This window comes from Acartia tonsa, chromosome 14 (genome assembly GCF_053477335.1).
Source record: "Acartia tonsa isolate MP-2025a chromosome 14, ASM5347733v1, whole genome shotgun sequence".
NCBI classification, from domain to species: domain Eukaryota; kingdom Metazoa; phylum Arthropoda; class Copepoda; order Calanoida; family Acartiidae; genus Acartia; species Acartia tonsa.
In genome coordinates, this window is record NC_137273.1 from 32,073,260 (window position 1) to 32,088,643 (window position 15,384).

General features: G+C 32.3%; 2 protein-coding genes across 2 annotated transcripts in view; both read left to right on the forward strand.

Moving 5' to 3' along the window:
- Positions 1–1,956: 1,956 nt before the first annotated feature.
- Positions 1,957–5,904, forward strand: LOC145305419 (uncharacterized). Its single transcript, XM_080147036.1, has 7 exons — positions 1,957–2,029; positions 2,673–2,779; positions 3,540–3,610; positions 3,927–3,985; positions 4,625–4,713; positions 5,133–5,164; positions 5,781–5,904. Exons 1-7 carry the CDS (start codon positions 1,960–1,962, stop codon positions 5,902–5,904), a joined length of 552 nt encoding a protein of 183 aa, XP_080003162.1. The 5' UTR covers positions 1,957–1,959.
- A 544-nt stretch (positions 5,905–6,448) lies between these two features.
- LOC145306695 (uncharacterized) overlaps positions 6,449–15,384 on the forward strand; it is a 37,540-nt gene continuing 28,604 nt past the window's right edge. The window contains exons 1-2 of the mRNA XM_080148998.1: positions 6,449–7,348; positions 9,405–9,457. Coding sequence (XP_080005124.1) covers positions 6,523–7,348; positions 9,405–9,457 — 879 coding nt within the window. The 5' untranslated portion in view covers positions 6,449–6,522. The remainder of the gene's footprint in view (positions 7,349–9,404; positions 9,458–15,384) is intronic.

Consider the following 15,384-nt stretch of genomic DNA (forward strand, 5'->3'; position numbering starts at 1 on the left):
AAAAAAGCACTGAGAATAATTACCAACTCAAAATATAATGCACATACTACAATCTTATTTAAAAATTTAGAAATTCTTCCTGTAACTCAACAAATTGTCTATTCTAAATTACAATTTATGTTTGATTACGTTAATCATAGGCTTCCATGTTCTTTTGATAACTTATGGATTAGCAATAGCACAAGAACAACAAGAGTTCTTAGAAATAATCAACAGTACAATATTCCATTTGTTAGACTTGAATCTTTAAAAAAATTCTCTTACTCTGATCTACCAAAGTTATGGAATGAAATCATTATTCCTAATACTAATCCTAATCTTGAAAATGATAATAATAATGATGAGGTTATGTATACTTTTAGCACAGTTATGTCAAGAAAACAATTTTGTATGAAACTTAAAGATTTTTTATTGGAAAAACTTTATTTTATAACTTTATTTTATTTGTAATAGAGAAAACTGTTCTGAGTGCATAAATAGATCTTAAAAATTGATTTCATAAAAAACCTGGTGATTGTTTTAAGGAGTGGGGGGGGGGGTTGTCTTTTTTTTGGCGGGGAGGGGAGTGTTGTTTTTTGGCGGGGAGGGGAGGGTTGAATATAGGGCAAAAGTCAAAGTGGCATTCTATAAAAAGATATTATTTTGAATTGAGAAATTTTCTGTTTTTTGAAAAATAATACAATGACATAGGCTTGAAGTATTGCTTTTTTTTCCTTTTTATGTTTTTTTTTCTTCCTCCTTTCTTTTTAAATAAAATTCTTTTTAAATAAAATCTCTACTTATTAATCTTCAATGATATTTTAAAACTTAAAATATAGTATTAAACTTATATACAACAATGATCCATCTTATTATTTTTTATATTTGATTTATTTTGTTTTACTTTTCTCTAAATTCCTTCATCTATTTTTTTTTCTCCATTTTTCTTATTATTTACTGATTTCTCTTACATAATATAAATGTTCATTTGTGTTTTTCTTTTTTTTACCATCCTCACAACTCAATTTAACTAAATTAAAGTTTCAATTTTCCCTTTTTACAATTAATTTGTTCCAGGAATCAAATACACTATCCCCATTTTGGTCAAGATAGTACTCCTGTAGCTCCTGGTGCATATCCTAAAAATATTTCCTTTTATTCCACCAATTTATATTTAGTTAATAATTAAACTTAGTATATATTATATTATTTTTGTATGAGACTAAACATCATAATGTAAACTCTAAATTGTCAATAGATAGCAGCAATTTAGAATATTGTATGTGCTATCTCCTAAGCTAGGGGGTACCTGGCAGCACCAAATAAACATTATTATTATTATTATTATTATTTTAAAAAGGAATTAAACAGCCCAAAACAATCTCATGACGTATGTGAGGCTTTTTAAAAAGACGAAAACTTTTTTTGTTTTGAATAAACAAACAAATAACAAAACTTATCCTATTGTATTGTCTTGGTTATTGTACATTTCAAACATTAAACATATGTCTTTTAAAATTTAATTTAAACAGTTTACAAAATTATATTTCAAGTTTTATTCTTTAAAAGTGATGATTCAAATAATTAGTATAAAATTGACATATTTTTTTTGAAAAAAAAATTATTTTTATTACCTTTTATCAAAATTTTATTTGGCATTCAATTAGTGGGGGGAGTGGGGTTTGCTCCCTTTATTCCTTTCGCTTAAAAATTTTTGTTTTACTTTATAATGTTATCAAAGTCCCGTCTCCTTGCCATTCACGGTTAATACATCTTTTAATGATTTTTATAATGTGTTGTTTTTAAATTCCAAGATATCTGTTACATATATCACCACTCAAGGTTTGAAATAGATGGGACAATTCCAACATGCCTTAATAAACGAAAAGAGCTAACCGTTAAAGACGGATGTTCAAACGTACAGACCCTAATTATAGAAAATTTTCGCTTTTGAAAATGATCTAATTTTTTAGTTTTCAGATGGGCAAAAGCTCTAAGCGGAAGTTAAAATGGAAAAGTTTAGACTTAGAACCTCTTGTTCTTGCACCAAAGGAATGTGTTCATACAAAAAACCATATTTTATGATAATAGCAAAGTATGGGTCTGTTTGACCCTCTAAATCTACTATATTTCTTACTAGCGGCTACGCCTCTTGAAATCAATGGGTACTTGAGGTAAGGAGGGGGTAAGAAGACAACCAACCCTCATTTTCGATTTCAAAAGAAAATTTTCTTTAGGGGACATTTTTTTCTAGGGATGAATTCTCTTTGGAGGGTGAAGGAACACTTCCCAAAACTTTGGAGGGTGGAGGTACACTTCCCAAAACTTTGTAGGGTGGAGGTACACTTCCCAAAACTTTGGAGGGTGGAGGTACACTTCCCAAAACTTTGTAGGGTGGAGGCACACTTCCCAAAACTTGTTGTAAGTCATCCCTAGACCTATATGTAGCTAAACTGTAAAGGAGACCCATTTAGCGGTTAGCGAGATCTCTCGCTACAGACAAAAGAAAAGGCTCACTACTATAATAGGATAGGACCCTCTAGTGTTCCAACAAAAATCCCCCAAAAAAACAAATATTAGTAAATTTCTAAAACCATGAGTGGTCCAATACCCTTTCCTTTTTTAATTCAGTTAGAGAATGGGTGTTGGAGTTTATATCCTGTAGACGGTCCTGTATGAACACATATTTAAACAGGCGAACCTTGAGCCTCGCGTGGTGGACAAAGCTGGTGGCGTAGCCAGTGACAGCAATGATTTCTTCAAAATATTCTCCAAGCACATGGATGCTATTATGCTTAAGGTAACAGAGTAAACCTGCGACCGTGGCTCAACACGTAGCGCATCCGCTCGTCGTCGGGAGGTGATAGGATCGAATCTCGGCTTAAAACCGCGTCATAAATAAAGACACTAAAATTAGTTCCTACTGCTACTATGTAAGGTGCACACATTCATACTTAGAGTAAGGGGAATGCCTTAGCCCAAAAAGGGCCCAACTTATTACCATGCACAGTTAGAACTTCTCAGACAAAGAACGTGCAATCAAAGAGTTGTCGTTTAAAAGGCAAAGGATAAATTGCATGGCTCTTCTTAGTTATCCTTAGTTGTTGGACCTGACAGGTCATGGAAAGCAGCCTCGCCCGTATGAGGTAGTCTGTCTAAGGTAACATTGTAGAAATGGATATAGAATACTTGGATATATTGATAGAGGAAATTTGTTGTCAATTTAGGTTGCTTAATTAGGCTGTATTTATTGGTCAGTTGGTTCATTCAGTAGGAAGGGAGGGGGCAAATGGGGGTTGATTAAAGTATATGCAAATCTGGTGCAACATCCATATAATGATATATCGATTAGTGTAGAGCACATGCTTGTTGTATATTCATTAGGTAATGGGTTTGGATCCCTACGTCATAAATACCTTTGACTCAAACACCCATAATGAGTACTGAGTAGGTTTTGAGCGGTTAGTAAGATTCTTCGCTACGGACAGACATAGCCATAAACAGACAAACATCCTGTTACTTATATAATTATTTAGATTCTGAATCTAAAATTATTTTAGAACAAGGTTGATACTGATGAAAAAGACAAAGGCAAGAACATCAATATTAGTGGTAGCAACAATCATGTCAAGTAAGTCAATGTTCTTCGGCCCCTCGGGGCTAACAAAACTGGTTTTAATCTTATAGTTGTTTACTTCTAAATTCGCAGAAGCAGTCTATAATACGATGCGAAATATAACTTATCAGTAACCATTACAGTAAAGGCTTCAATATGTACATCCCCCCCCCTCTCCAAAATATGCTATACATAGTACATACATCTACTCTATAATTCACTTTGGATGTCTGTCCGACAGTTAGTCTGTCCGTCATTCTATCTGTAACGCTATGAAAGAATGTGATTTTCTCAGCTGCTATTTTTGTTATCCTTGTTTTTCTATTTTCAGGAATGGAGAAAAGCTAACATCAAAAGACCAGAAAACAGTGTTTTGCTATATAGACCAAAAGGAAAGCAATTTTTGATACAAATTCCCCTGACCAATGATTATCTATAAAATTCTGAAGGCGGTCATAAAAATGGCCTAAAACCACTTATATAAATCTATAAAGCTTTCCTGAAAAGTACAACCAATTCAAACCAGCAATTTCAGAGATCTTTAGCTTCACACAAAAAAAATTACCACTTATATGTATAATTACAATGAAATAATTTAAAATATAACCTTACAAAAGGAAATTTGCCCTGTAAAAAAATATTTTCCCCTTCAAATTTTTTTTTATTTCTTTCTAAAACTGGAGTGGCATCTATAGTGGTGGCTTGATTAAAATAACTTTAGAGATCTCTAAGAGATAAGACAATAAATTGTCATACATCCCCAATGAGGAAAAACAAGATTACCCCTTCTGTAGATTAAAATTATTGGCAAAAACGTTTGGACTTTACTAGTTTTAATAAAAATTTATTAAAAGTCCCTAAAGTTTTGAATCGACGACTAAGCTGTACATAACGTGGTTATAAAACGTTGGGTATCAGTGAAATAAACAGCCCATTGTCCTCTAGCTCCCTTCCTGAACATAATTGATCAATTTAGTTCTAACATAAATTTCTTGATTTAAAAGATATAATAAAAAAATGCTCTTTGCCAGGGCGTTGTACATTTTTCACAAAATACAGAAGTAACACCAACAGAAAATGAAGGCAAGAAAAAAGAGACTGCATTTAAATATGTTCAGGTAATGCTTAAGGGTAACCTTAAGTTAATCCTTATGATTAATAGTAACAGGATCTGTGTCTGTCTATCTGCCCTGAAGGATCTTGTTAACTGCTGAACCGATATGGTACTCCTTTACAGCCATAATACCACCACCCTCCCAAGAAAAACCACCTATAGATAAAATCGCCCTCCCCAATTTTTTTACTTTATCTTTTTAAATATAAAATTTGTTGAGGCCGAATCTCTCTCAAGCGCCCTGTGGCCAATTACACGTAAAAATGATTTTCTTAAAGGACTTTTCAACATTCTTGAAAAAAATATATTTAAACTTAGTTTTCAACCAACCAAAAAGGCACACTTTAACTTTTGTACACTTTAATTTTACAAATTTAATATTTTTATTCATTTTATTTGTTATATGTTCATATTTTTTTCTAGTTGGATGAAAGAAATGGAATGGTATATTACAGGTTAATATGGATGCTATGACTTACAATATTTAGTGTTTAAATTATTTGTTAAAATGTTTGGCCACTATTAGTTTGGAAGTAACGAATTACAAGTCAACCAAAGTACCCAATCTTTTTTAGCAAATGAATAAGAAAAATTTATCATTTTGGATACTTGTATAATTTACAGTCCAATGTTTCTTTCATCCCTGTATATTTCTTAGCTTCCCATTAAATGTTTACTTTCTTTTTCTTGAAAATTTCTTACAAAATATAAACAAATCGCAGTTACTTTTATAAAACCACTGTATACATGATTTATTAAATGCTGAATTTGCTTAACCTTAGCAAAGCAGTTGATAAAAATGACCACAGATCTGATTCCTTAAAGTGTTTTTTTAAAGATTAAGAATCTCTTAAAAACTTTCTTCTCCAAGGTTGTGCGGGATGATAATTGAACATGAAGTCTTTACACTTCTCTAAATTGAAATTTCTTAGAATATTCTGGTTGCAAGAAATTAAATTTATGTATATTTTTGACAAAATCATTTTTATAGTAATTAACTGTGGAAGGAAGAAATTAAAATTGTTTCTTTTTTGTTTTGTTTACCTAACATCCATACCTGACACCTGGCAGATACCTGGATGACACAGCCCAGGCAGAGTTGTGTACACCTGGCAGCACAGCTAAACATTCAGTAAGCACACCAGATTCTGGCATTCATTCTCCCACAGATTTACATCAGGGGTGTTATAAATAACTTAATATAATGTCTTTGTTTATCTGTCTGTATTTCAATATCTCGATAACTGCTAAACCTAAAGGCCTCTAGGGGCGTAACCGCTAACAACTTGATACAGTACTTACCTACATAATTTTTTATACTGAAAAAAACTTTTTTTAATTTAGACAGATTTTTTTCTTTGAATGAAACTGGTGTCTTTTTCTCTGTGTATATATAGAAAACAAGAAAAAAAGTGGTAAAGATAAGAATTTATCCATCAAACTTCATTCTTTATATTCTAATTTAAAAAATTCTTCATATTTTTGTGTCGACTTTTGTTTTGGTATTATATATTTACTAGAATTATCCTTATGCAAATTTAATCATAAATATTTTAGGAAATTTTAAAGTTATATGCACATGCATTCAACAAAACTTGTAAAGAAAAATTATTGTAGAGATAAGAAATGGGAGATAGTTAATCTTATTTCACATTTAATTAGTTGCAGTAAACACTTTTTATAATTGTGTTTAAGATAAAAAACTTGTTATTTATAAAAAAAATGTTATATTTAGTTGACCTCACCTCCACCACTGGTGAATTTTAGTAAGCCTCCACCAAATCTAAAAATTAACTCACCATCAGTGTCTACCATGGCAACACCAGTTGTTCCACAACCTTTTCATCCTTTAAACAACAACAATCAACATCAATCACATCATGTTTACCCTTTAAATCAACACTATCAACATCAACAAATATTTCTACCACCTCAGTCAAATGATCATTTACTTGCAACAGCTGTTAATCAATCTCAATCACAGCAATATTACATTGTCTCATCCCCCGCTCAACCCCAAGGAGGATATCAAGATAATTCACAAATGATTGTTCCGTCTATACAGCAAGACCCATCAGCTTATCATAATGTAGCTGTACAACAACAAAATGGTCAAGTTATGTTTGCATCTGGAATAAACCAACAAAATTATGTTGTTCAACCAACCAACAATGTCCAGCCGCAATGGAATGGTCATATTTCATATGAATCTATTAATCAGGCATTTCAAACTAGCAAAAACAATCAGAATTCCAACTCACCACAAATATACACTCCACCAGCAAACTTGATATCAATGCCAAGTTCTGATAATCATCAAACTTTTGCCCAGCCCCAATATCAGATTCTACAGGTTGTGACAGCACCTCCTGTTGCTGTGCAACAACAACATCAACAACAACCACTTCAATCACAACATCTTATTCAAACTGATGCTACAACAAGCTCATCTCAAAGTTCTTTGATACAAAATGCAAAGCAACCTACAATTTCATCCAGTGAATGTGAACAGTTAGGTTTACCTACAGTGGCACCATCTAGCGGCCCGGATGGAACTACAATACCTGTTCACATGAAAGTTCAGAATCCAGATGGTACATTCCAGTTTGTGCCCTGTCTACTATTCTATCCTATGACAGGTAGTTAAAACAAAAATCTCTTATTTCTTTTTAAATGTTCGATCATGTACTTGGGCTTGTAAAGGAACTATTTCAGTATCTTAGGCAGAAAGAAAAGGATCTGTTTTGTAAGCATTTTTGACAGAGTTGTGATCGACATATAAAAAAGTAACGGACTTCAAGATTTTGGTAACAACATACTTGAGTCTTAAGTTTTTGTAAGATAATTAATCTTTAATGTTCTATGAAATATGGCTTATTGTTCTTGCTTAAGATCCGGATTTGAGATGCTTAGCATGTCCTCTTCCCTATCTGTCTCACTTTTTATGTTTAAAACAGAAGTAGTGTATATGATCTTGATATTGGATATATTTATAAAGACTTTGGCCACACACCTTTGATTTCTATTAACTCCATTCTTATTATTTTATTTCTCCCTTATTTTTCATATTTCTTATGCATAGATAATGATAAAAATATTTCATAAAAGGTTTAAAGAAATGTATTAGTATATTATATACTATTGGCTTCGCCACTAGCCTCTAGGGTCTTTGCCACAAGAGATGGTAAAAAAAGTGCAAGGTGAAATTTGTAAAAAAAAAATATTCCACAAAGGAAATCTTCTACAAAAGAAATCTTCTACAAATTACCAAGGATATTTCTTACAAAAAAAAAAAAAAAAAAAAAATGTTTTTGTTTTTGTTTTGGGGGGGGGGGTTGGGAAATAGCTTAAAACCACCACAGGACCAATAGGTATATACCCTGAAGAGTAGAATCCAATCGGTTCAGTGGTTACCGAGATCTTAACGGACAGACAGACGGACAGACATTAAGCTACTTTGTATTATAGATGTCAATGAAAATATTTTTTTTTCATCTACACATATATGACTTTTTGCAGTTTTGTTTTGTCATACTACAATGATTATAGAAAATGTGGATATTGAGATAGTGGAATTTTTGTCATCAATTTAGGTTGCTTATACAGACTTCATATATTGGCCAATATGTTTCTCTTTGGTGTGTGGATGGGATGGGGTAAAATCAAAAGGATGAGGGGTGGTGGGTATCTTCATATTAGCCAGATGTGAGAAACATTTTATAAGGGTGTGCGAGAATATCTCACAATATTCACGTATTCTTTATCCATTTTTGTGACAATGTATACGATGATGTAAAAATATCTCACCCTTTCAGTACAGCTCTGGAATTTTCCATTAACATTCTTGAAAGTGTCTTACATTTATTTTTAGTAAACAGGAACTAATTCTATTTTAAGAAATTATTTTCATTCTTTTATAAGAAACAGGCTGTCATCAAAGGATCTCGTTAACAGCTTAACCGAGTTAGTTCTCCTTTGCAGTGGAGGTTTATAACAATTTTTAGGCAGGATTTGGATGATCCCAACCCTAACTACCTCTGTAAATGCCTCTAGAGGTAATGTGTGGGCGTAGCCGCTAGTTTTTAATACTAGTTTTCTCTAAAGACCTAAAAGTTACATAAATTTTAATGTTTTATGTCGATCGACAATGTAGCAACTAATATAATTTAAGTCTTCATAGTTTAACAGGAATAGAAAATAATATAAAGTAATTAAACATTGACAGAATAATTGGAATGCTCATTACAGCATGATAAATAATTAACAACAGTAACAAGCCCTTTTAACTCCACAGGGGGAGCATAGGCCGCTGACAATTTGTCAGTGTTTCTGTAACAATGTGGCTTTTTTTATGGATATGGGAAAGGGTTGTCAGCCCTAAGCCCTATGATGATAAGCCAATCAGACAACCAACTGTTTGATTGCACGACCTTTGTCTGAGAAGTCCTAACTGTGCATGGTAATGAGTTGCGCCTGTTTTTTGCTAAGGCATTACCCCTACTCTAACTATTTATGTCGTGCATCTGACATAGCAGCAGTAGGAACCATTTTTAACGTCTTTAGTTATAACGCGGTGTCTGACCAAGATTCGAACCAATCACCTTCCCGACGACGAGCGGATGCGCTTCGTGTTAAGCCACGGTCGCGGATTAATAATTACAAAATAATAATAAAATAACTATGCATTTTTTTTAGGTTCCTCGGTTGTATCCAGTAGTGAACCATCCTACCAAACCATACCATCAAAGGTAATGAATATTTCCTAATTTTTTTAACTACCAGCGGTTGCGTCCCCAATAATTAGGACTGTGCATTAAAATGGTAAAAAGGAGGTTTAAGAATAGCATAAAACCATCCTTACACTTATATCTAAAGTAAAATAAACCAGACTAGGACCTGTTTGTTTTTTGTTTTTAAAATATGTATTTCATAAAGAAAAGACATATACATACAGAATTACATATTATAGTACGAGACTTTTATTTACATCATCATAGCTTAGTAGCTGGAAATTAATCAGAAAAAAACAGGAATCACTGTGTTATTAAAAACTCAAGAAAATCAGAGATAAAATTAGTTTCTTGCCCTGCATTTTGTAACAGTTTGAAGGAAAATTGGGTTAGGAGAATTGTATGGGCATGCAGGTTGTTTTTATTCCAATTTGAAATACAGTCTTCTTTGCTTAATTTGAGTGATTTGTCTTTTGCAGCTAAAATAAGATTGGATAGTTGAGTATATACATTTAACGAGAAATCATCATAATACATATTAAATAGGTAAAAGCTTTCTTTTAGAAAAATAAATTGAGGTTGTCCATTATTATACTTAATATCTAAAAAGACAGCTAGTTTATGAATAAAATAAGAAGGAAATAAACAAAAGAATAATGCATGATCTGTATTGCTTTCTGTATTACATTTGTTGCAAATATTTGAATCGACTAATTTGAATTTAAATAGTTTATTTTTGCTTGGTAGTGTGCGATTCAATTGTTCTAGATAAAAGTTTTTGAAATGTAATATAATTGGTAAATTAAAAAGTTTCTTAATAGTAAGTTCAAAAAGTTCCTTGTCAGGAAAGAACAGTTTGTCTCTTTTTCTTGTCATTATAGAAGGTAATTCTATGTCAATTTTAGATTTATACATTTGTTTGAAATGAAAAGAAAAGAGTTTCTTGTTCTTTACCAACAATGAACTAAGTGGGTTCAGGAACAGCTTGGATTTTTGCAGGCTGAAACTAGTAGCAGAGAAGCAGGGCTTGAACGCATCAACCACTTTTTGTAACTTGTTAATTAGAATTAGATCATGAATTGATTCATGTATATTGAGATCAAGAATTGGTAGATATAGAGCTTTGGCACCAATTTTTTTGCATTCTAAAATTGAAGCTATCGTGAATTTTTTTGCATTAGAAAGAATGTGTTTGTCATTTTTAGTAAAGGGTGTAGTAATATTTGCAAAATTGGATGTCAGAATGGGTGAAAAAAGACATGTTGATTTATCATGTTCAAGGTTGTAGAAAAATTCTAAAGCTTTTTCGAAATAATCGCCGCCCTTGCAAGGATAAAGTTCTTTGAAAGTTTTTTGATATTTAGTAAGAGTAAGAAAACTAAAAGTCTTTAATAATGACTTAATAGGCATGTGTTTGTGTGTGAAAATTAAGCCAATACTTGTGTCAGGGTGGTCAGATGCATACTTAAGACAACTCATAAAACTATTAATCCATATTGAGAAAGATTGGCTTTTTGGTAATAATAAATTTAATCCACCCCTTCTAAGATCTAATTCAATCCTTGGACGAGCGATTTTTGTTCTTGAAGTAATGGTACCATCTTCTTTTCTTTGAGACCATAGGAATTGCAGCACAATTTTTTGCAATCTTTGCAGGGTTTTCTCGTCAGGGTTGTAAACTCGGTAGATGTGATAGGCTGAAGAAGAAAGTAGGGCAGAGCATAGATTTCTTCTTTTTAGCAGATTGTATCCTGGCTTAAGGGGAAACCTTTTAGCTTTCTTTTCTAATTTATAACAAAGTTCATTATATGTCATTTCTTTAGCTAGTGTTTGATTAAAGGAAATATATATCCCTAAATGTTTAAAGTATTCCACGATTTGGCCTAATTTTGATAATTCACTTGGATATGAACCTTGAACTAAGATTTTTGTTTTGTCAAAATTTATTTGCAGTCCTATACTATTTTCTAATTTGGACAGAAGGTTTATAAGTTCCAACACGTCCTTGTTTTCTTTTAAAATGGTGCTTATAATAGTGTCATCAGCAAAACTTTTTGGTCTAACAGGGGTGGGTCCTATTTTATAATAAATATGTTTAATCTTAGTACTTTCTAAGCATGCAATAAAAATATGGTTGACAATAATGAACTTTGAACCAGAAGGCGAGTCTCCTTGCGACGAGCCCCTTTTAATTTTAAACCATTTAGAGAAATATCCATTAACAGCAACTCTGAATCTACCCCTATTAGTAAAATTAATAAAACAATGAGCAAAATTGCCTTCAGGGAATATGAAGGATAAAATGACATTAAAAACCTCTTCCAAAACCATGTCGAAGGCTTTAGAAAAATCAAATGATATTATTTGGCAATTAGATTGGGCTTTTTCCATGTGATTGATTTCGGCAGTTAAATTAATACTTGCATTAGACATTAATCTTGTGGGTACATAGGCAAATTGACCACTGTGGACGATTCTGTCCAAATATGACGTAAGTTTTCTATTTAAGGCTTTAGATAATATTTTGTAAACAATCTCTAACAGTACTATTGCGCGAAAGTGTTCAATTAAAGTCAGATCAAAGTTTTTTTTGGGAATGAAAATGACATTTCTGTCTTTTATCCATCTAAAGGGACTGTTGTCAATGTCTATATCATATAATTTGTTTAATGCTTTAGTAAAGAAAGTTGGCAATAAATCTAAGAGAAAAAGAAAAAGTGCTTTTGGTTGTGATGAAATTCCTGGCGCGCTTGTGTTTTTCATAGAATTAATAATCTCCCTGAATTGTTTTGTAGATGAATATGGACTAGTGAGATTTTTAATTCTAGGAAAAATTTTTTCCATGTTAAGATCATAATCATTGAGCAAGTTATTCAATGTTGACTTTGGAACACACTCAGGGCTTATAATTTTAGCATGTTGGTTAGCAAACAAATTAGCCAACTTTTGGGGAGATGTTACTGTTTCTCCATTTGTATTGATTTTATACGACGTTTTTTTAAAGTTTGGTATGTGCCTAAAAGTCATGTTGTTGTATCCTCCATCATATTGCAGCCTCCGAAAATATTTAAACTCTGCTTGTGAATACACAAGAGACTTAAAATATTCCTGTTGACTTGATACAAGTTTCTGTATTTGTTCCACTGTGTCAATGTTGGGTTGATTTTTCATACTTTTGTACAGTTTAGAAATTTCATCATCAAACGATTTAAGCTTTATAGAGTTTTTTGCCTTGTCTTTTGAAAAAAATTTGTCATGAGCTTTTTTTAAATGTGTTAAAAGGTCAAAAAATGCTGAGGTTTCTTTGTATTCTAAATGATCAAATGACACTTCATTATCAAATAAGTTTGGATTTGTAACATAGACCTCTTTAGTATTTTTTAGGTGTTGTATTTCAGACAAATCATACAAAAATGAAATAGTTTCTTTTTTTAAATGCTCAACAAAGTCTGTTTTTTTGAAAAGATGATTTTTCCATGTAGGAGAACAATAAACAAAGGACTTTCTAAAAGACACAGTACAATGCTTATGATCGCTGAAACTATTGTGTTGGAATTTTATTGAATTAAACATATTAATATTGCAGTAAAAATGATCGATTTTGCTAGAGTGAAATTTACCGTTTCTGATTGCGCACCATGTATAATCATGGTTGTAGTTTAGTTTTTCAGATAAATCAAACAAGTTGAATCTATTTAATATTCTATTTAATCGTTTGGCCTTTGTCAGATGGTGTGGTGAAGTGTCGGAGATATTAAAATCACCATAGAAACAAAAGTTTTCTATAGAATTTTCCTGAATAAACAATTCTATTTGATGTAACACTGCTAAACATTCCTTTAATTCACAGGGAAGGTATACAATGATATTTTCAATGAATGTAGTTCCAATCTTAATTTTTACGTACACAGCATATTTTGAATAAATAACTTTAAAATTATCAAACTCAAGACTATTATGGATGTAAATAAGAATGCCACCTTTTTTGTTTGCAGTTTGCCCTACAAATTTTAAATGCCTTGGTAATTTTGGTATGTTTTTATCTGCCGGTAGTTTTGTTTCAAGTAAGCAATATAAGGAGGGAATGCCTTGGCTTGAAAAGTCAAGTTCTTGTATCTTATGGGAGATTCTATTTGTTCGATGTCCTATTTGGTTTGTGCATAGAGATCCTAACCCGCGTACATTGCTAAAAATGATATTAAAATTTTCTTTAAGAGACATAAAAAAATATTTACACTAAACTACTATACAAGTTTTTACAGGGCTTAATATAAGACAGAGAATGGGGGGGGGGCACGGGGGGGGGGTTGTGCTTGATAACACAGAGATGGGGGACTGGGGTTTCAGAGGAAAAAAAACCTCTGAAAAGTATTTGCCCAAATTTCTAATAGAAGTTTGGCTTTGGGCTCTGGCCAAAAATAGGTAAAAACAAATGAAAGATTTTTCCCTATAACAACTTACTGTTGAGAATTAATCATTCAATTAAAGAGAGAGCAGCTTATTACAATTATGCTGAAATGTTAAAACAAAAGCAACTCTGGTGTCTTATCCCTGAAATATAAAATAAATATTGGCTTTGTGCATTAATATTTGTATTTTTCCGCATTGTTACTAATAAAATTAACTTTTGATTAAGAAATAGTTGGTGCTTATAGATTAAAGATTTTGTTTAATTGTGCTTATGATCTCTTTCCGTGGTTTAACTTAGAAAACAGTAAAAGTGTCCAACCATGACGCCAGAAAAAATCAACAATTAACCAATAAGAAGCCAGTATTCACTGTGGTAAAATATGTAGCGGCCTCTCATTGGTCAATTGTCACCTTCCCCCGACGTCATATTTCGACACTCCCACTGCTTTCTTTATCTTATAATTTTGTAATGATACAACTGTTTTTGGGTGCGAAGTTTCCTTTAAATAGTTCTGGTCCCTTACATATATTAAATAAGATTACTATGTTAATAATTGTTAAACGAGAAATGTTAATGAACAAAGTTTTTAGCTTGTCACTGCTTCGCATTTATTGTATTAAAAAGCTTGTGTTTCCCCTATTTAAAAAAAACTATTACACAAGGATGACAACATTCTTAAAGGCGGAGTCCTAACTAGAAGAAATTCATAGATCTGAGCGTTATAGTATTTACTTTGTTGCAAGATGCAGTAACTTTTTCAAAATACTTTGTTAAAAAATTGATAATTAACTTCTTTGTTTTTCTTAGAATAATATATTGAAAATTCAAGAACGATTGTACAAGTAGAATTGATGTAAAAAAAAAGATTAAGTTCAGCACATTTCAAATGTAATCCATTGCTTGCGGTCGGACGGCCAGGATTGCAGACGTATGTACGGACATGTTGACCTAATTGTAGAAAATCTTCGTTTTTATTGATCATAGAAACTAGAAGGCTACAATAAAAGACATTAGTTCAATCAGGGATAAGACACTTGTAGAGAGTTTATGTTTTGTAGTTGCATTGTATATATTCATCCTGGGGGTTTAGTTTAGACCATCGTATTTAAATTACTTCCTTGATCAAAACAATATGAGGGATTTAGGAGAGGGGTTGGAAAGTTTGGAGGGGGGAAGGGGGGGAATTCTGAGGTATTACTTATATGGGGCAGGCTGTAATCTTCGTGTGCTACAGGTGCAGTTGGTAGGGGAGTGTGGTTTTGATGGGAGGATGTGTGTGTGTTGATGTATACCTGTGGGTCTTTTCTCATGATTTTATTTGAAATAAAATCCTGAGAATCCTGATTTTGATGGGAGGATGTGGGTGTGTTGATGGATATCTGTGAGTCTTTTCTCATAATTTTATTTGAAATAAAATCCTGAGAATCCTGATTCATAGAGCGTTTAGATGGAGATTTAGATTGAGGAGATTTGATAGATTCTGGCAGCATGTCCTTAAGCGTTGGTTTTGGGGGTGGAGGAGGGGGGAGGTATT

Coding starts and splice junctions, on each gene's coding strand:
- LOC145305419 (XM_080147036.1), top strand. CDS start 1,960: ATGGGCAAAAGCTCTAAGCGGAAGTTAAAATGGAAAAGTTTAGACTTA. Junction 2,780..3,539: donor TGGATGCTATTATGCTTAAG/GTAACAGAGTAA, acceptor AAATTATTTTAG/AACAAGGTTGATACTGATGA. Junction 3,986..4,624: donor GTTTTGCTATATAGACCAAA/AGGAAAGCAATT, acceptor ATGCTCTTTGCC/AGGGCGTTGTACATTTTTCA.